We start from the raw sequence: 22,512 nt of genomic DNA, 5'->3' as shown, positions 1-22,512 counted from the left end.
CATTAAGCATGACCTTTTGTGGTCATCCACTTTGAACAGGAAAATAAATTAATATAACTTTCTGACTTTGTTATAAAACGCCAAATAATACAGCTCCATAATATAAGTTGAATTGCACAGTCTATATACTATACTACACTGTCCTTCATAATGCACGGTACAGTAGGCTTTTGTTTGCAATGAAGCTGCTATCGCACGTTAACATGTTCAGCTTGGATGGAGCACGGAGTCCGTTACCATAAGAACAACTCCTCCCTCCCTCCCCCTCCCCCGGTCAGACCTCACGTTCTCTGTCATCCTCCCCCGGTCAGACCTCACGTTCTCTGTCATCATGGCTCCGGCAGCGGACAGGCCGGGATACTGGGGAACACCGACCTCAACTCTCGACTGGTGTGAAGAGAATTATGTGGTCTCGTATTACATCGCAGAATTCTGTAAGTATGAACTTGAACGGTCCGCTTGTTTCCGGAACACGCGGTTCGTGGTTGTGTAGGATGGTAAACACGGATGTTATACGAGAAAGCGGAGAATTTTCGAATCATACTATAGAGAAGGTTTAGCACTTAATATTCATGAGGCAAGCATTTGCTATTGGGTGGGTAACGCGTGACGTCAGCATATCAGTTAAGTCGCCATTGGAAGGCTACGGAGCAGCGTAAACATGGCGTAATTAATATTAAAAAGCCAAGCCTTGTTCACATTTTTCATCGGAAGTTTATGAGTCTACGTCAGCGTAATATAATTCATATTCATGAGCCAAACCTGTACCATAGTGGATTCGTATCTTGGCTGCTTTTAGAGGCCAGCAGAGACCAGTCCGTCCGCTAAAGTGCATGTTGGACTCAAATCATAAAATCCAATAACAAATAAAAACGCACAAGTGACAGGTAGAGGGCATGAATGAAATCCAACGTGTGGCTGTATTTGGGGACGAGCTCATGCCGACGGTGCTGACTAATAGCGAAATCAATGAGTATCATCTGTGTGTTATTTCAAATGTGAGCAGAACCTCTTTTCAGAGCTTCTGGAATCAAGATCAGTCAGTTCAACGTGGTTATAAACTATTAATAATACGCTTAAGCAGCTACATAACTTTGAAACACACATGCCAGAATTATTAATGCAGTATTAAAGAGACAAAAATGTGCATGTTTATCACTTGGCTTTTTCGTAAACATGTAGCATGGTAGTTCATAATTTAAAATACAATAAAATGTAAATACCACCCTGATATCACACAGACATAGATTTTATGTGTTTATTACAAATAGCTTTTAATTGTTGGTTAAAAGTGGTTAATGCACAAACGTTTTGCTTGACTGCTGATTATACAGTTTCTGAAATTAAGAATAATGTGGAAAGATTTAAAAAGATACTGAGTAGGCTAGTCAATAAATTAACATGTGTGTTGTGGAAGTACACAAAATCTGATAAGTTGGCCAAAGTGCATTGAGTGACAGACACATTTGTATGTTGTGAACTGGTCTGTGGTTCAACATTTTATCTGTCCCTGAGTTAGTTTTCAAAGGTGTTTGCTGCAGACAGCAGTTAGAATTAGTTCTAAATGCAGGAGGGACTATAGTCCCTTTCAGTTCTCAGAAAAAGTTTTAAAAATCTTTTCTGTGAATTAATGTTTTCTTCAGGTAGGCCTACCCCATTATAGTCAAACTTAAAATATATGGAAGTTCCTTTAGTGGTCCTCCAGAGGGTTCTGCCAATGTTGCATCTGAGGAACCCCAAATGATGCTACAAGTATCTTGACAATGAAAGTGCAGGAATTTTAGACCCATCCAGATCAGAAGGCTCTTTGCTATTGGTCGACTGGGAACTTGTTGCCTTGTGAAGGAATGTGCCATGTTCAGGATAACAAGCCATGTATCCAAACAGTGACACAAAAGGCCTGCATACACTGTGTTAACTCATTCTGACATAGATTTCATTTTCTTGGACTCAGGAAAGAGACAATAGCAGGCTGGCAGCTGCTGGTCAGCTAAGACACCAGTTTGGATGAAGTTCACTCAAATATTGTTCATGCCCATTCAAGTGGAATTTTTTATGTGCAGCTTAAATATTTCACCATATTAATGTCCATGAAACTCAATAATATGCTATTTGTTAATTGTAAGTGCAATACAATTAATCATGACATGAAAGTATTGTCCATTCACACTTAATAGCATATTCTCGTCAAGAAATCTATTTGAGAACTCCTGCTTTGTAGAATGTTTTGTGTTGAAATTTCAACAGCATTGTCTTGTTTTCTTTTCCCTCTCTAGGGAACACGGTCAGTAACCTGATAATGATCCTCCCTCCTATTTATGGAGCCATTCAAACATGTAAAGATGGCTTGGAAGTACGCTATGTGTGGTCATTTTTAGGACTTGCTGGTAAGAACAGACAAAGTATATCTTTCTCTCATGATATTGTTTAGTTGAAATACTTTTGTTAAGTTGACGTCTTATGTTGTGACATGCTATATATATATACTCCATCTAAAATGATTTGAAACTAAATTTTGCTATAGCTTTATTATTATGCATGCAGCTTATATGACCTCATGTTGATTTGACAAAGCCAACATAATTTACTGTTATTATACAAACTTGGTTTGGGTTTTTTTCAAACTCCTAAACTGAGACCAAATGTTTTAACACTAACTCCCCCTAGAGCTTTCAAGCTACATACACCAAATTTGGCACATTCCTTCAGATCATTCTGATATAGTGTGCCGTGGAATGTCTAACTGATCTGACATACGGTTTTCACACAGCGGACAATCAAAAATGGATGGAATGATGGAATGTTCAAATGGGCCAATTGAATGCTTGCAATTCAAATTCCATCTGTCAACATTTTTAATGTAAATAAACCCACAAAGGGCCTTTAATCTACTTTAAGTTACTCTCTCTCTCTCTCTCTCTCTCTCTCTCTCTCTCTCTCTCTCTCTCTTGCTAGCCAGCTGGCGGTTTGTTTTACTGTAATGTCAGTATAACCATAAAACTTAAAAGGCTTTGTCAAGCTAACTTCAAATTTTGTTTCATGTCTAGTTGTAATTGAGATACTTCATGGATGATATATACTTTAAAAAATGTCATTAGTTACAATCATGTAAAAGCTGAACTAGTTAACACAATTTATATAACTCTACACACCGCATCTCACATGACACACATGTATTCTTGTTTTGGTACAGCTGTTGGTATTGGTTCATGGAGCTTTCACATGACACTACAGTATGAAATGCAGGTACGCTTGACTTTTCGTGAAATGTTTATTATGCATGTTGTTCAGAAGCATATTAAAAATCGTATTTTCACTTTCATTTTCATAGCCACAATTTTTTAACGGTACATGCCCAGAGCAATAGCAATAATTCACACAAGTGAGACACAAATGTTTGTCTCTGCATTGTCTTTTGCTTTTAGCTACTGGATGAGCTTCCGATGATCTACAGCTGCTGCATCTTTGTTTACTGTCTGTAAGTTCACCTTTTTCACATCTGCAATGGGCACTGAGATCAGACTGTATGCGTTCACCTTTAACCTCTGAAAATTATTTATGAGCTAAACAAACATAGAAGACCAGATATTCACTGTGGATTTTATGTTTTGTGTTTTTTTTTTTATCAATAAGCTGTTGCATTGTAGTGTTGTTTGATCTTAAATTAAATTTTTTTCACACTGATATTTCACGTGTGGGTCTGGTATAATTTTTCCTTACCGTGTTCTGTCATGTGACTGATATGAATGCAAATATTACAGGTACGAATGCTTCAAGCAAGAACGTGCAGTTAACTATTTCTCAATAACACTTTTGCTGACCTTCAGTATTTTTGTTAGTGTGGTAAGTTTTTCTTTACTATTCTACATTCTCTAAAAGGAATTATGAACAGTCACAAAAAATAAAACCTGACAGGGTGATCTGGACAGGACTTATTATACAGGTTTTTATTATCACCCTTAAGGGGTTTGTTTGGCAATAAGGACCGGCTTAATGTACAAATTTAGCTTATTACATGACTAACACGTACATAATTAATATTATTATTTCATTATGTGAGAAGAAATTGACTGTGGAGTGTTACGTTAAAAATCTATTAAATGTAGAATGCATCGATTGACCAATCAGAAGGCTGTGTAATAAATGCATCATATTCTTCTTTTTTTTTGTCTCACTGTGTGTGTCTTTTGTAGATTTACCTCTTGTGGAAAGAGCCCATCTTTCATCAGGTGAGTTCTAGAAGTTCTAGATTAACTCTAAATCTTTATAAATCTTTTTCAAACAGAAAAACACCATATACTGCGTTTGTCTGTCAACTATATGACATTACACTTTCCTTAGTAATTAAACTTTTGCTTTTAAGTATGCAGTGTTATTTCAGAAACTGATATTTCTCGTCTTTGTGTTTTTTCAAACCTTTCTGGTATAGTTGCTCCTAGATTTTGTGCCTCTGACAGGTGCCTTTGAGAACTTCTTAGACAATGTTGTGTGTAAACATGTCCTCTGGCAGTGTTTGTTGTATGTCTCTATTGTTAATGGCACAACTGCTGGGGGTAACTGTATTCAAGGCACATGAGTTTCTGTAAACACACTGCTGTGATGTCTCTAACATAGCTAGAAATCCGCACACAACACTATCCTGTAAAGTTTATAAAAGGATCACTATTCAAACAGTCATGTTATTTAAATATCAGATAGTGGTACTGTACAGTTTAATACAGCCTGATCTTATAAAAAGTGCAATACCGAGGCAACTTTTTTGCAAAACGAAATCACGTGCTTCATTACACGTTTCGCTGCAATTTCCCAGTGAAAATAGCTAGATGCACCACAAGCAAGTGGAAATGGTGTTGTAATCAGACAAGGTTTTTAAATTTAAATGTTTGATGGAGGCTTTAATAAGTAAAACCATCTCTCTAACCTAAAACTTTAACCTAAACCTAACCAATAGTGTTCTAAAAGCAAATGAGAGGTGAACAAGACAGCATCCTTACCCTAAACCAATACCTAACTGATAGTGTCCTAAAAGCAAATGTGACATGAAAGGCACATTTTCTGAAGCACCCACATCATTTGGGTAGTTTCTATGACACTTTTGTCTCACGTGTCAGCTTGCTTGAACGGCTGGGCTTGAACCTCGTTGTTTCGATTCCAAAGCCCAACATTCAGGTGAGCTACAGCGAAAGCTAATCATGCTGGAATACGTGTATAAATGTAGGTGGGTCAGTAATACAAGCATTAAAATTGATAGTTTTTCAAATGATGCATTAGAGTAAAGTGTTTCAAGAGCATAGCATACAGTATGTGAGTAATAGAGTGAACAATTTGTCTTTATAAAGCCAAAATCAGCCATTGAAGTCTTGATTTTTCTGAAAGGGAATAAAAAACACAGTTGTTGTAGCGCCTCTATTGTTTATTTCACCAGGAAACTGCAGCAAAATTTAGAATGTAGCACTTAATACTCAGTTTACAAAAATGTACTTATATTAACATTCATTCTATGAGAATAGGTTGGTTAAATACACATTTTAAAAGCAGTTTTATAATTTTCCCTAGGTCATGTATGCTTTACTGGTGGCTTTCTTGGTGATTCGGTCTATTTTCATAGTCACATGGTAAGTGAATGGAGCTTTATCACTTCCTAGCCTGTGTTTTTAACTTTTTATTCTGTGCTTTGTTGATTTAAACATCATCTGTGTGCTCTGCAGGGTCTATCCATGGCTCAGAGGGCTCTGCTTTACATCTTTAAGTGTCTTTCTGTTAGGATTTGTGTTATGGAACATCGATAATATCCTTTGTGACTCTCTAAGGTAGATATGCTGTAGTGAAATCACATAAACAGTCACAAAAGAGCAACTGTGTTCAATTGTTCATAATTTTTTCCTTTTTGTCCCATTCAGAGCCACACGGCAACAGATGCCCCCTGTGATTGGGGCAGTTACACAGCTTCATGCCTGGTGGCACATTCTAACAGGCCTGGGGTCATATTTACACATACTTCTCAGGTACATAGCCTTAAATGAAGCCATTTGGAGAGATGATACCACACTGAAATAAATGTTAATGTTATAATGTGCTTCATGTGGAAACATCTTCAGTAACTGGTTTAATTCAAGTCAAACATATAACTTAAATTTGCACTCAGTATTTTTTTTACTGAGTTACAATACTTATTGAAACATGTATAAAATCATGACCGCTCACACAAGATGAAGAGTAGTCATATCAGTAACCTTATAAAAGCTGTTTTATTCTACATGGGGCAGGGGGCTCATGGGGTTAACATTTTAGAATCACCAGCTGAAAACTACTCCCTTAATAAAACTACTCAGTAACCGTCTTGTTATTGGACACTTTCAGTCTTGAATTAAATTACTCATGGCTGATTGTGAATAGTGAATTTCTACAATGACATGTTTAATTGAAAAATATTGATTTTGAATGATGCTGCATCCACACCACTAGGTGTCACTGTCAGTCCAAGATGACAAACAAAAAGTTATTGAGTGCACCTTTAACGTCACTGATTCAACTTGATTCATCATGTTACACGACATAACTATATTTTAAGAGTTAGATCAGGTAGAAATAGTTTCTTAAGGTAACAATTGCAGGTTACCGCTAGTATTAAAACAATAATGATTAATTAATTGACTTATTTTTGCCATAGCCTTCAGATTCGGTCAACCTACCTCAAGCACAGACCAAAAGTGAAGGTGAGTGCATTTGCATTTGATATTTATTTCTTTAGACGTCACATATGATCAGATCTTCTGGTCAGGTTTTGATTTTTGATCATGTGTTTAGTTTTTATGGGGCATTTGGCCCATGCTGCACATTGAATCTCAGAAGGCCAGTTGAAAGGGAAAAGAGAGGAGGAAGATGGACCAATCACAGACCTCATACAGAAAGAGGTCTGGCCAAGTAGCTTCAGCGGCAACAGGAAGTCACCAGTGGCTGTCGGTTTGGTTCCCCCATGCCCTCGTTCCCCTTCCGGTTCTGTTTGCCAACTGCATTTATAAAAAAGCTGCCAAATGAAGGAAAGGGTTTTTTGTTTGTTTGTTTTTATTATTATTATAGATGAAATGAGAGGTTTGTAGTGGTCTTGTGATTTTTGCACAATGCAACAACTGTCCTAAATAAGAGGGTCTAATTAGCGGTAATTTGGGCTTGGGGTTAGGATTTGGGCTGAAATATTTGAGATGTATAATATTTTTTGACAGCATTATGGTTTTGATGAACGATGTCTAGTCTGTCCTTGCTCTGTCATATAACTTAGGTCTGAGATTTGTACACTCTCTGTTAGTGTTTTTTACTTTGACAATCATGTAAGAAATGGAAAATTGAGTTTTCAAGGGTGATGGATTAGTGTGGACATGACCAAAGACGAGGTGGTAACTTTAGCAACCTTATGTCAGCTATTCCACAAATTCATATTCTGTACTGAATGTATTAATACTAAGGTGGTGAAATTATACTACATAATGGTAGTGTAAACTTTAAATGCCACTCTACATTTATAGATGATGAAGGTCAGTTAAAACAAATCAGAACATGTAATGGGAGTTAATGCATTTGGACAAGAGTGTGATCTGTGTTTTTCCTCATTTCAGTCTGGAAAATCCACTGAAACTTTTGGCAATGCATTTCATGCAATAATGTTAATAACATATGGTCATTTTATTGTGTGTTTTCAGAGATTGCATGTGTTTTATGTCCTGTTTCTTTAAACAAGGTACAACATTTGGTAGCATGTTACATAAGTGTCCATGTTGCATAAAGTACATATTAATATAATTAGTTACAGCATGGTTAATTAACAATAGTCGCAAACAGCTCCATAATCTAAGTACATCTTGTTCATAAATAACTGCTCAGTACATACATACATTGTAACATGAACACTATTGTTAAGTGTGACCCAGTATTTTCCTCTTAAACATTTGAAGCCGCTCATGCCATCAATATGCAATGGGATTATTTTATTTATTCTAAATTAAGGGATATTGGTTGTGATATGAAAAAAGTGTTAACAGGAACAGGTTTTTGTACTGAAGGAGTTATCATGTGTAAATTAACACTGAGCCGCTGAGATAACAAGATACTCAAATGCTTTACTTGATGTTGCTCCTTTAAAATTGCATGCATGTAAATAAAAAACATATCATAAAAAGTAGAGATTTTACTTCTATTATTTGGTTTTATATAGATGTGTTTTAAAATGGATTACTTGAACTGCCACTGACTGTGCACACTGTCAGAAAAGCAGTGTCATAGTTATTAATGAATGTGTATATTAACATTGACTTGTCACTTGTTTTATGTATTGAGCCAAGTTCATATGGTTCAGTGAGAACACAAGTATATCGTGAAGCACAGTTGATCTAAAAGAAAAGCTTAATCAAGTGAGATGTGCAGTACAATATTGTATATAGTTTTCTGTCAGGGAACGAGGAAGAGAAGGACACAAATGCAGGGCTGAGATTATAAAATATTAACGAAATACAAAACAACAGGGAAAAAATGACAGCAGAATAAACAGGAAACTGAATACCTTGAGACAGTTAACATCACAAGACATTTCAGAAATGTATGTGTACAGGAACAAGGAAGGAATAAACACACCAGGGGCAATGGGGAACAGGTGAGAATGATTAATAAATGAGGACTAACAAGGGTCTGGCTAGGGGGCAAACAAGCAAGTGGGGCACAGAATCCAAACAAACAAAACAAAGAACTAATGGGAGTGCAGACAGACAATGGCAAAAACCGTGCATAAAACAGACAGGACCCTGACAATCCTTCTAATGCATGCCTCCTGGCATCAAAACCAGACTTTATGGAGCAGGAGGGTGTGGGCGGAATGGTCCAGGGGGGTGCCAGTGGAGCAGGAGACCATGAGGGTGGTTGCTCAGAGGTGGGGATGGGGTTAAGCAACTCTGGGGTAGGGACAGCTTAAGGGGTTCCGGAGCGGAGATGAGGTCTGGTGGCGCCAGAGTGGGAATAGAGTTGGGTGGCTCCGAAGCAGAGTTGAACTCCTATGTTTCCAGTAAAGGGGCATCAGATGGGGAAGGCCACAATAGCTCAGGGACAAGAGCAGACCTAAGCAGGGCAGACGGGAGCAAAATCTTGCGGGGCAGTCAGGGGAGCAAAACTTGGCAGGGCAGACAGGAGAGCGATGTCAAATAGAAATATCCCTGGATATAGAGACTTGTCAGTGGGGACAGGTATAAATTGGTTGCAACCACTTTGGAGAAGGATGGGCCCACCGCAGGGAAAGAATATTGGTCGGTGGGAGAAGGATAGGGGACTGCAGTGGTCGTCCTCCTACGCCGCTTGCCCTGTGAAGAGCACTGGCAGAAAGGAGTTCTCAGGTGTCGAGGTCCTTCACCTGAGCAGGGCCTCCATCTCTCTGATCTGGCAGATATGGTCAACCAATCTCTAATAGAGCCAACAAAGAATTCTCACCCAGCTCCTCCGAGCTGAGTAGCTTGTCAAGTCTAGCAAGAAACAGATGTTCCATGAGGATCACATTAAAGGGAGATGACTACTGCAGTACAAGAGTTAGGTGAGAAAAAATGCCCATGCCCACTGAGTCCAAAACTGGCTGAATTGCAATGTCAGTGCACGAGGAAGATAAGGACTAAAATGCATGGCTGGGATGATACAATAATCTTTAATAATAACAAAAGGGAAAACAAAGAACAAAACAAGAGGAAAAACTCAAACCATAGAAACCTACAAAACCAAACAAACAAGAAACAAAACCAAATTGAGACAGGTGACATCACAAGACAATTGAACAGATGAACACAGGAACAAGGCAGAAATACAAAATTGGTAATTGGCAACAGGTGGGAGCCATTATCAAATGAGGACTAGGGGTGTGGTGGAGCACATAAATGCATGGTACAGAATCCATCCAAACCAAAAAATAAAGATAAAATGTAAGCACACAGGCAAAAAGGTCAAAACAAAAAGGGTAAAAAACAGAAAGGACCATGAATTTATGTGCCAGTTAAAATACTGCTTTTAATTTGGAGCAGGTTGTCTTAGATTAAACTGTATTCCATGTTGCCTTGATGTCCATTACATCAAATAAATATGTGCTAAGTACTCAATGCAAACCATATATCTCATAACACAAATGAATGCAGTCAGCATTAGCTTTTCGCTAAGAGTACCAACAGCAAAATTACTGCCACTGCCAATGCAATTTCTGTAAGATGCCTAAATCCATTTACGAATTTCTTATTTAGATATAGGAACTCATTTGTAGTCCTCTGTTTTTGCTTAGGAAATAGTCAGATAGAGTAGTACCAAACATGATCATGTAATGACTACTGTATGTAAAGATTTACTGTATGCGTTTTTTGTATCATTAAAATATGTTGCCAAAACATTAATTTTAATACTATTTTGCTTTATTTGAATCAGTTTGTGCATGTTCTTCTTTTTATGAATATGATTCTATTATTTTTGAAAGCAAAACTTTTAAGAAATGCCAGCATCACTTTTGTAACACTTTTTTTTTTTAACCTTTGTAAAATGTTTTCTTAACATTGTGTCTAACCTCTTCCTTTCTTGAAGAACTGTGATTATTAATAATAAATTAATTGATTATGGAACATTTATGTCTTTTCTCATATAGCTGTTTTATATAGTGTCTAATAACAGCAATTTGCTAAAAATAACAACTGGAAACCACTCAGTTAACATGTCTGGCAAAAGGCATGGCCACTGGCTGCAGATCAACAGTAGAGATTGCCACTATTGTGAACTCTGTATCACCTGTGCACACCTACAGCTGTCATTGAGTCATGTCAGGCTGACTAATTTCCCACCCTGTAAGCATGTTCGAACGACTGCAATTCAGAGACACTGGTAAGCAGGGGAATTCTCCTCTACATCAGAGGTTTCTGGAAGTCTTGATTTGCTTAAATGTCCTCTGACTTGGCAATATGGGAAAACAAACTCTGCTACAGCCCATCCTAACCAGCCAAACTTTGACCCTCTGGTCATGAGATTGAGCTCTCAATGAGCTGAGCTGAATAAACTCTAAATATATCTAATTAAGGTCTCAGAGTTCATAGTTTATTAGTTTATTCCCTAATAGTTTATTAGGGAAAAAATGTCAAATTTAAGACAACAATCACCCAAAACAGTCATCAATATCAGTTTGCTTACACACACACACATACAAATGTAATATATTGAACTATTAAAGCTAGGGTGTGCAATCTTTGTTATACTTGTTGAAAATTTCTACACAACCTGATAAAATCAATAATTGAAGTGGTTTAAATGTAAAAAATATATATATCTTCTGTGGAAGGGACAGGACTAAAAAAATGATCGACCAATCTTTGCATTCGGTCTGAATGTAATGATAGGATGTCTTTCCTGTCTGTCAATCTATATTTGCATACATCACAAAACTTGTTCGCACTGACAATCACACATCATCAGCACGGGTTCCTTGACGCTGTGCAGAGCGAGCACGAGAATTACATGAATTATTATTGTAATATCTAAGGTGTGAATGAGACATGAGGTAATCTGAAGCCATTGCGATCTATTCCACCAACACGTCTCTTACACGCTTAGACTCTGCTCTGTGTGTGTGTGTGTGTGTGTGTGTGTGTGTGTGTGTGTGTGTGTGTGTGTGTGTGTGTGTGTGTGTGTGTGAGTGAGATAGAGGAGGTGTGGCTTTGGAGACACCTCTGAAGTGAGGTCAGGCTCTATGCTTTCAAAGCTAGCTTGCTAATTTTTAACATATTTTGGACTCTTTAGCATGGCATGACTTTGTAAAATTGGTGAATGAAAGGTAGAAAACAGATAATGAAAATGGGCATCCATGACGTAGTTGAGTAAATCCATGTTTAAATGGATATAAAACGTTCAGAGTCGTGATATGCTGGATGTTTTTAATGCAAACATTTTATTCAGCATGTACAGTATGTAGCATTATGTGTAAATAAAAAGTGAGAGAGTGCAATAATGACTGCATATGCTTAAACTGTTTTATGTTAATAGTATAGTATAGCGTATTAATAACTTTTGAGCTACAGGGATTTCAGTCTTCTAAAGAATAAGAGAGGTCTATTTGAAGTGAATTTGTTTGGTATGGATGATAACTATTGCGCTATACAGTATGTTTTTCTGTGTCATATAATAATAATAATAATAATAGGCAAGTCAAGAACTTTGAATCAGTCAGCTTCTAAACTGGGACAGGTTATTGTTATCTACCAAGTTAATCTGTATATGATATCGGCAAGTCTCAGCCCTTTTCCATGACTAACAATCCCTAATGGGAAAACACCAATCTCAGAATTTACACCCTGAACCTACAGACTGTCCTTTATGTGTCACCAACACTAGGCTATTGATAACTCTGAATTACCACATGGATGTAAACCGGACCTGGATGTGGAAAGGAAGTGGTGACTATTTTATTACAGAGAAGACATGTGCTGATTTAGGCAAACAGTGTATCTTGAGAAGGCCTATGTTTGAATGTACGGATTAAAAATACTTATTCTCTAGAATCTTTGAGTCAGGTGAACCCGTTAATATAATTGAAAAACAGAAATCTTTATCTCTGTCCTGTTTTAATGTGTTGTGCACATTAGTTAAGTTTCCACAGAAACTTACTTCAACTCAACCCACAGTTTGTTGAAAACTAGCCAAAATTGTATTTATAGCCATGCACTTACAATGGAATCCTATGAAGCAAGGCACTGCACGTTAAAATTCACAAAAAAGTATAGCCACAATACTTAAACATTATAAGTGTTAACATGAGACTAGTGGCATGGAATCACTAATCTTGTCTTTTTAAAGATATATAAAAAATGTATACTGATGCTTGATGTGAGCTTTGCGCTGGACTATATTTTTGCCATCAGAATAACCTCTGTCATATTATAATCAATTCAATATTATTAGATATCTGCTGTGCATTGAAACATATATCAAGATTTTGGTATCGGTGGCCTATAGTTTGAAAGAAAAATGTCCTAGTAATGTCAAGAATATATCTTGGGAGGAACTAAGACTCAGAAGGGTGATGATGGCTGGCATTTACTACTGCCCATTTGACGATTATTAAAACTGCCATTTAATAACTGTAACATTAGTCATGCTATAATTCATTAACAGTCAGCGATAAATCGAAGAAGACAAGCAAACTGAATATCAAGATAGGCTTGTCAGTCCAGAGTCTATGTATAGACCAGGTTGACCATTGGAGGGATGCAGAAGGGAAAAAACACAGTGTACCCTATATGTAGCTGGCATACATGAGGGCTAAAATAAGATGTGGCTCCAGAACACAGGCACAATTGCGGAGCAGTGTTGCCATGTAAGCTTATTAAAAGCGACTTTAGGTGGGTTTTTTCTTTAAGTTGCTTTTAGGTTTATTAGTGTTTGGCTCACGGGAACTTGACATGTTGCTATCCAATGTTGCGGTATCCTGGCATCGAACCCATAGAACTTATTCACAGTAGAGCCATTTTTCATTTTTAAAGAGAACGAAAACGAGGCTGTGAGAGATAGACAAACAATATCTTCAATGGCATGCACACCATAAAGCTGTATTACGCTTCTAGATCCTATCTGATATTCCACAACTCATGTTGTCTGAAGTTTTTTGTCTACTAAATGTTCTTGTGTAATGGGAGCCAGCTGGTACTTGAAAGCTGTGTGGTATGTGTAAACCTCACTCCCCTGGCCTCAAGAGGTGCACTAGCGACTTTCGCTAGGGGCTGTATTCATCAGCCTCCTCGTTAGCGAGCCCGCCTCCCATGCTAGCTGATGCCGGTTAGAAAAGGATCAGTTATTTGGAAATATATTTTTTCAATGGCTTGTCTGCATAATTATACTAAAACACTTTAAACTGCAGTACAGCCCATTGAAGATGCTGTATGTTTATTCCTCAGAGCCTCGTTGTCATTCCCATCAAAAATATGCTGTGAATAATGTCTATTATGCTGAGTTATTGATAAGCATCATATCCCATAAAACATCTTTGCATCATATCAATTATGTTTATCTTTTCTGTGGCGCTACTGATAGTATGTTGTACGAGCAGCCTCAGAGACACAGGTTTTGGTCCAATGGAAACCAGACAGTAATCGTGCTCAAATAATCAATGTTGAGTGTGTTATGGAGGTTGCATTTTCTCCTAAAGATTTTTACTCCACTGATGGTTTGGTTTAGGGTTGGAGTTTGGGTTAGGGCATGTGGCAAATAAAATATGGATTCCTATTGACTGTATTACATCATTTACTATATATATATATATATATATATATATATATATATATATATATATATATATATATATATATATATATATAAACATTCACTTTACAACTTGCTCTGAACATTTCACCTGGAAACTAGAACTCAACTGTGCCAATACCTGCACTTCCAGCTTCGGCCACTGGGGGCAGTGATTCAATTTGCGGTAAACAGACCGATTTCAGCTGAAGAACTTTCGACACTGTCACCTGATTCACAGTGAGATGAGTCTGCTCTATAGCCCTACTCCAATGAAATCACTTTTATCCTTTCCCCATAAATGTTTGTGCATGTTTGTTGTACAGGTGGAATTTGTTTTTGTAAAAGGACATTTTTCATTGGGGAATTTTTTTTACAGCAAGATGCAATATAATCTCGTTTAGTGTTTTATGTTTCGATTTTCAAAGTTCTCATCATATTTTATATCAGTATCTGAAAGAATCAAGAGATTATTTCCTCACCCAGTTTGTCTTCAGTAACTTGTATTTCTGTCCAATATCTACAGACATAAAGACTCCCTCTTTTATGGCACTGATAGTTAAGAATTATGACATTATAAACATAATAGTGCTTTAAGATCTAATTCTGATTATGTGCTTTATAAGACATGCACAACTATGATGGAAAAAATAAACTGGCTATTAGATTGCACAACAACACAAACCTCAGTTTCTACAAAAGGTGTGTAGACAGAGATTGATTCCTCCCTGTATGCTTGTAAAAACTAAGAAAACTCCCCTTTGTACCACATAACAACACAGGGCCAATTCTTTACATTCAAATATTGGCTCAATTATTGGTTGAACTTTTGGATCATTCAACAAAAACATAATCAATGTTAAAAACAACTTTGTGCTGCTTGTTTCAACTTGAGCATTCATTAAATTAAAGATGTGTTACAGGTAGTCTATACTTCAGGTTTAGACGTCAAGAATTCAGTTTATAGAGAGTTGAGAGCATTTAGTGTACAGCAGATATGGGGAATCTTCAGCTGGGCATCTTTACACTGCTGCAGCCTGCCATTATGTATGCCTCCCTGCTACGGACCATTGACATATCCAGTGATGGCAATCTAGATTTTGCAATTGTATTTATAAGGCAACATCTACAACAGATGCATTACAACAGAAATATCTATTTTTAAGAAAGGCTTTGTTCTTGCCCATGCAAAGCTTTCTAAGTAATGGTTAGTGCGTTGCCATATGGTTACAATGGTGTTCTGTTGTTGTTGTGTGGTTGTAGATCTTTTCTTCAATAAAAGTGTATCGGATACTTTTTTGCCCGTTTTATTTTCAACAACGATTTGAGGTTTCATTTATGTCCATCGCCAAATGGTACAGGATGGTTTACACTTTGAATTTGAATACTTTTGTTTAGGGGTTTCTTCAAACCTCTAAGCTAGAGACCTATGAATTATTATTGATTTCTCCTGAATTGGATATTTAGGAGCTTTTGTTATATTTTCATGAAGTTAAATGTTGCATATATACAGTTTGTGCAGGTTATTGAAGTTGCTTTGTCAAAACGTGTATGTATACAGGAATTATGTAGGAAATAATTAGAATATGTTTTTATATTGATTTGATGTTCCTATGTTTCTTCTTAGCTCATTGTGTCACATAAAGTGTGAATGTTGCATGAATTCTATTGCATTTCTAGTTGTACATGAAATATAACTTTCTGAGTACGCTACTGATTTATTTTATTTTTTTCATTTTATTCAGGTTTCATAAGGATGTGGATATTCATATGGAATTAATATAGCTTAATGTTTTAGATCAAGCCTTATTGTGATCTATAACATCCCACGAAATGCAAGAAGCTAAAAATGATGTCACGTTATGTTTCAAAACATTTTATAAGAAGTTATTCATGCCTTCACAGCTTCACACTTACCATAGAACCACAGGATCCTCAATTACACCTAAAGGGAAATCACTTTTGTGAAATCACAGGGAACTTCCACTATTTGAGTAGATCTGTTTGTATCAAAGATAGCTCACAGTTACTATCCCTGCATTTCACGTGGTGTTTTTTGCATCATTCAGCTGGATATGACTGTGACTTTTTATGCATTATTGCACAAAGAGTATGATTCAATGCAGCTGATCCAGTAGTAGAGAACATATGTTATATCTGGAAAAATTCCAAGGTCTTCCTTTCTTGTCAAGTCTATACATTTTGTTTAGCTGTAGGACAAATGGTCTGAAAATAAAGGCAGCACCTGTGAATGGGGGTCTCTCTCTCTCTCTCTCTCTCTCTCTCTCTCTCTCTCTCTCTCTCTCTCTCTCTCTCTCTCTCTCTCTCTCTCTCTCTCTCTCTCAACAGATGATAGTCATAACAGTGGTAGAATTCTTGAAACAGTTACAGTGAATAGCCCTCTGGGCAATGCACTCTTTGTCAGCGTTAGGATTTTTGAAGAAAATATTTTTCTACTAAGATTCTACTGGCGGAAAAAAAACACAATGAGGGACAACTTGACGGCAGTAAATCATTTTGTGTACTTTCTTTTTGTTAGCCATCTTTTTACAGATGCATTATTGATGAAAAGAAATTCAAATTATATTAATCTTTTCTTTGAGTCAACCTGAAAAAGAATAAAGATGACTGAAACGGGCAAGACACAGAGTTTGTCATGTCCTTAAAAAACTTAAAAATATATAACATTTTCGGCCTTTTATTGCATTTAAAGCCTTTATTCTGAAAATGAATTCCAGTTAGTGCCTTTACTTTTTAAAGAAAACCTGTAAAAAAAATCCTGTTGTTTTTACAAAATAAATTGGCAGCTGTGGTTGCCAAAATAATTATATAAAAATACAGTTAAAATGTAAACCACTTTACAGAACAACCTGTACATTTTACAGTTTAAAATGGTTGTAATTTACACGCTGGCACTGTAAAAAAATAAAAATAAATTCTGTTAAATTTACAGTAAAACAAAATCATAAATGTACCTTCTGAAACTGTAAAAACCTGTTGTTTACGTTATAAGGTATTTGTTAATCACCATAGAACTACAGACATGAAGTTCATCAGAAGTGGTTCTTCCAAGAGCAATGACCAACAAACATATTGAGACAGTGCACAGTGTCACTCACACAAACACTAAACTCCATCACGATAACACATATGAGATATAAATAATGCAGTAAACATTAACTAAATTACCTCAAATATAACACAGAACACCCCAGTGTATGCAACTGATATTGAAAATATGACTATGACATAACTATTTCCATGAAACAGGGAAAAACAGAGTCACACAGGGAATTGTGGGAATGCCCGATTACTGTTTTTTATACTGTAATTTTAACAATAATTTACTGTAAAAATAGTACATGTACTCTCTTGTTCTTTATACCATTAATTATACAGGAAAATCATACTTTTTACATTTAAATAATTTAATTTTTACATAATTTTATTGTAAAAACTACTGTATTGACATTTAAAATATCTTAAAACATTTTGCTGTATATTTTACAGTTAATATTTGTTAATCAATTAACATTTTATTTCTGTAGCATTTTTACAGTATTTTACTGTTAAAATTACTGACATTTTTTACAGTGATAGGGCATCAATCCTTACAGAAGTTTACCATGTTTATCCTCTGCCAAAATACCACAATAAAGCGGCAATATTACAATAAAACATTTAGTAATTTGGTATTAGCCAAATAAAAAGTGACAAAGGTTCTGCAATACATGAGTGATCACACACACACACACACACACACACACACACACACACACACACACACACACACACACACACACACACACACACACATGTTGTGTTTCCATGTTTTATGGGGACTTTCCATAGACATAATGGTTTTTATACTGTACAAACTTTATATTCTATCCCCTAAACCTAACCCTACCCCTAAACCTAACCCTCACAGAAAACCTTCTGCATTTTTATATTTTCAATAAAACATAATTTAGTATGATTTATAAGCTGTTTTCCTCATGGGGACCGACAAAATGTCCCCACAAGGTCAAAAAGTTCGGGTTTTACTATCCTTATGGGGACATTTGGTCCCCACAAAGTGATAAATACACGCTCACACATACACACACACACACACACACACACATACACATACACACACACACACACACACACACACACTCATTGGTGCAGCTATCATTATGAGGACTCTCCATAGACATAATGATTTTTATACTGTACAAACTATAGATTCTATCCCCCTAACACTAACCCTAAACCTAACCCCCACAAAAAACCTTCTGCATTTTTACATTTTCAATAAAACTTTGTTTACTGTTTTTTAACACAGTCCTCGTAAACCACTTAAACCTGCCCACACACACACACACCTTTGTTGTTGAAGGAAATGATGATGTCAACACACATACACACCATTTATTAGTCAGCAGACAGCTATCACCATCACCTTTGTTATTGAAGGAAATGACAATGTCAGCATCACTCCTTTTCCGTCGCTGGAATTTGATGGGCACTGCTTGAGTCCAAAGTTTCAAAGTCGGATAGCTGTCCTGACCTTAGCAGATGTTATTTTTTAGCTGTACCTTGAGATTCTGAGCATAAAGACAAAGGTAAGTGAGCCACCATACTTTAAATTCTGCTGGCCAGGGCTGACCCGTTCACCACAGCTTGGTTCTCAGTCCACGAGAAGATTTTATTTTCTGATACATGGACACACAACCCATTCTACTTCTAAATGAGTTGATGCGTTGCATAAATCCTTGATCTGTCATGTATAAACTATACACAACTACTGTATAACACTTAATATCTAAAAATAAAAGTGACAACAAGAAAAACGAGCGCATACATTTAAAGAAATTATGTTTTAGCATTTTTTTAAATGATTGGGCTCAAAAACTCACGGCCCGGCCCTGCTGTTAGCGGCAATGTGCAATGACCTCAACTTGTATGTTAGGGTTGTGTTTGTCCATCGCATTGTGTCTCTGAAATGCTCAACTTCAGAGAGACCACAGCGAGATCTTCTCATAGCTGCTACAATCTGAGGATCCAGATCTCCATTCTCCTCCTAGCCAAAGAAGTGCTGCATCTCTCTCAGATTAGTCTGAAATGAGTCAGGTCCTGCCGTGAGCTTCCGTCGGCCAGCTAAATGCTTATAGCTGTATAATTTTTACAGGTAACCCTATTTTATCCGAATCCGTTTCAGTGAACATTCCACTTAACCAACTGCAAAATATCCAAGGCACGTTTAACAATAAACGAATTAGAAGAACATGCTAAGGAAAACATCACTAATATTATTTCTCATATTTAAGTTTAGAGGTGTGGTCTTACTGTACATATCTAAGTATTTAAATTTACTGTTTCACCTGGTGGATCATAAAAGAGGCGAAAAAAATCCATAAACGCACTTTGAAGGAGGAATAAATCCAACTGTAATGTTGCTGCTGGTGCTGGCAATGACAAAGACGATGATGTAGAAACCCAGCAGTTTATTTACAGTAGTACAATCCAAAAACTATAAATGTGAACATAAACATGAACTTGACTTAGCAAAAACTAGACTTGACTATGGTTTGACTTGACTTAAACAACAAAGTTACATTCACAATACTTGACAAAGGAAAATGGAAAACATCATCAACCAATAAATCAATGAAAACAACACACATGAACATGGAGGGAAAACAGTACATCACATGACCAGGAAACAGGAACTAAACTTTTCAAAATAAAAGACATAAAATCCTTGAACACATACATTCAAAATTACACCGACCATATCTAGGGACCATAATATTATAGAGACCTCTGGGTTGGATTATTTTGACTTGGGCCAGTAAGCAATTTTATAGCAACCACCCAGAACACCCTAGCAATCACTTAGCAATGTCCTAGAAACCCAGAACACCCTAGCCACTGCATATGTTCTAAACAACACTCAGAACGCCTTAGCGACACCCTAGCATACCACTTTTGCATGGAATCACCATTCACATTTTCTTCAGATAATGTTGAAATCTAGTTCTCTACCTTAAGAAAACACAGTTTCACAATGAATAAGACACTCTATGCCTTTGGGCATCATACATTATGTCGCAGCTAACTAGTAATACCAATTGACATTTTAAAAACATGCCCACGCACGAAAGCCAGAACTTGAAATGACAATTAATGCCCAAGCAAGCCTAATTTTAACTGCAGCATGTCTGTTTTGGGAAATGAACATCTCCTGAACAGACTTTCAAAAATCATAATTTTAAATATGACTCTACTAAGGAGGGAAATAATACCTGGAAAAATCTATCTAATAATATTTGCGATTTAAATGTTGATTGCAATAAATTTATTTTCGTCAGGGTACACGTTTATGCTGAGTTCCATTAAAATTGGATGTGGGATATTCCTACTTGATATCTCGACCATAAATCCATTCCATTCCCTGATATTCATAACCGCAATGGCTTAGCAGTGGTTTGACTCTCATTAGAGATGTCTCCTAGCAATCCAACTGATAAACAATGCTGCAGCGCTAGCATTTGTGCTTCAGGTGTACGATTATCAAAAGAGATTATAATTTACCATGTTTTATACATATTTGGCCATATCTGATTATTGGGGGGTGGGGGACTTGTCTCCTTCATTGTACAGTACTGTGCAAAAGTTTTTGGCTCTTAAGATGTTTCACAAAAATATTTGTCATAAGATGATTATTTATATATTCGGCTTTAGTGTGGAAAAATACGTTTTAGACTCCCAAACATTACTTTTACAAATAGAAAAGATTGGAATAGAAGAACAGGAAGCCCTGCTACAGATGTCATGGCCCCCACAAAGCCCCCCTGAACATCGTGTCAGTCTGGTATTACATGAAGTGACAGAAGCAATTGAGACAGTCAAAATAGACTGAAGAACTGTGGTGAATTCTCCAAGAAGCTTGGAACATCCTCTCTGCCAACAACCAAGGAAAACTGTATCCAGGTGTACTTAGGAGAATTGGGGCTGTTTTATAGGCAAAGGTGGGCACACCAAATACTGATTTGAGCGTTTAGTGGACTTTATATGATGTTAATTGATAAATGAAAACTATTTATGGCATTATTTTTGAAGAAATCCTCACTATGCAACATTTTTCACAAGTGCCTAAAACTTTTGCACAGTATTGTATATTGTGGTTACGGCCCTGGCTTGTGTCATCTTTTATTTTGAATGGGAATGACAATGAGGCTGTGGGGATAGACATCATCTTTTCAATGGCACGAACAGTATAAAGCTGTATAAATCTCCTAGATCACATCTGAATTTCCACAACTCATGTTGTCTGGAGTTCGTATGCTGAATGTTCTTGGACAGGTATTTTAGCAATGTTTTGTTTGCGGAACGATCCAAAACCACTTTAAACTGCAGTCTATACCTCACAGCCTATTTGTCATTCTCATTAAAAATCAAAGATGGTGCTAGCGTGAATAAGGTCTATGGAGGGGTTTTAAATCAGCCCTAAAAAGTATATGGAAATAAAAACCACACCTAAAAATCTGTGAATGTCAAAAAATATTCCAACACTTTCTGTTTGGAAAACATGAGTGAAACATGTCCAAAGTTCAGTTCATGAAGTGCAGGCTGTCACAACATTTGCTAACACTACTGAGGACGGGTCTCCATTTGATGGAGAAGGGGGGTATTCTGGCACTTGCTATCTTCCCAGGGCCTGGAATCAGTGATGATGTGTATTTTGATGAGGCCTGGACAACTAATGCCACAGGTATCAACAAAAATTCATAAATACACTTGATAACAGTAGCAAGGTCAAACAATTAGCCTAAAACCTCATAAAATCGAAACTTTGACATGAGCCATGTGAAATTGCCTTTAAAGTTTTCAATCGACACTTGGGGACACTTAAGCAACATTTAAAAAATTAGGAATTTCATTCTATTAGATAACAAATTATCAAAGCAAGTGGAATCAGCAAACAAAAGATGCTATACTCCACTTTTCTGGACCATTTTTGCCGTGACTTTAAACAAACGGGTATCAAGGCAATTTTTAGTGCATGCATGAAGTCTGTTAACCACATTTGTAGTTCATCACATTAACAATAGGAAAGTTCTACTAAGTTTGTCCAATTACTTTTTATATCATATGTGAACAGTATATCTATTATTTTTGATCGTTTTGTTAAATGTTTTTTGTGTTATCTTTTAAATCAAATGCACCTTGGTTTGA

The 22,512-nt window shown here is 36.6% G+C and overlaps 1 protein-coding gene across 1 annotated transcript; it reads left to right on the top strand.

Moving 5' to 3' along the window:
• The first annotated feature begins 291 nt into the window (after nucleotides 1-291).
• LOC127636130 (alkaline ceramidase 3-like) lies at nucleotides 292-8,160 on the top strand. Its single transcript, XM_052116540.1, has 11 exons — nucleotides 292-434; nucleotides 2,277-2,387; nucleotides 3,194-3,246; nucleotides 3,426-3,478; nucleotides 3,762-3,843; nucleotides 4,194-4,229; nucleotides 5,557-5,615; nucleotides 5,709-5,810; nucleotides 5,901-6,005; nucleotides 6,671-6,716; nucleotides 6,808-8,160. The coding sequence occupies exons 1-11, from the start codon at nucleotides 332-334 to the stop codon at nucleotides 6,859-6,861; spliced, it is 804 nt and encodes a 267-aa protein (XP_051972500.1). The 5' UTR covers nucleotides 292-331; the 3' UTR covers nucleotides 6,862-8,160.
• The last annotated feature ends 14,352 nt before the right edge of the window (nucleotides 8,161-22,512 follow it).

This window comes from Xyrauchen texanus, chromosome 43 (assembly GCF_025860055.1).
Source record: "Xyrauchen texanus isolate HMW12.3.18 chromosome 43, RBS_HiC_50CHRs, whole genome shotgun sequence".
Taxonomy (NCBI): Eukaryota; Metazoa; Chordata; class Actinopteri; order Cypriniformes; family Catostomidae; genus Xyrauchen; species Xyrauchen texanus.
This window is presented reverse-complemented; position numbering and strand designations above follow the sequence as displayed.

What these genes read in the sequence shown, in the direction of transcription:
- LOC127636130 (XM_052116540.1), top strand. Translation starts at nt 332, where the DNA reads ATGGCTCCGGCAGCGGACAGGCCGGGATACTGGGGAACACCGACCTCA. An exon ending in TCAGTATTTTTGTTAGTGTG is followed by an intron (nt 3,844 to 4,193) that starts GTAAGTTTTTCT and finishes TGTCTTTTGTAG; the next exon opens with ATTTACCTCTTGTGGAAAGA. An exon ending in TCTATTTTCATAGTCACATG is followed by an intron (nt 5,616 to 5,708) that starts GTAAGTGAATGG and finishes TGTGCTCTGCAG; the next exon opens with GGTCTATCCATGGCTCAGAG.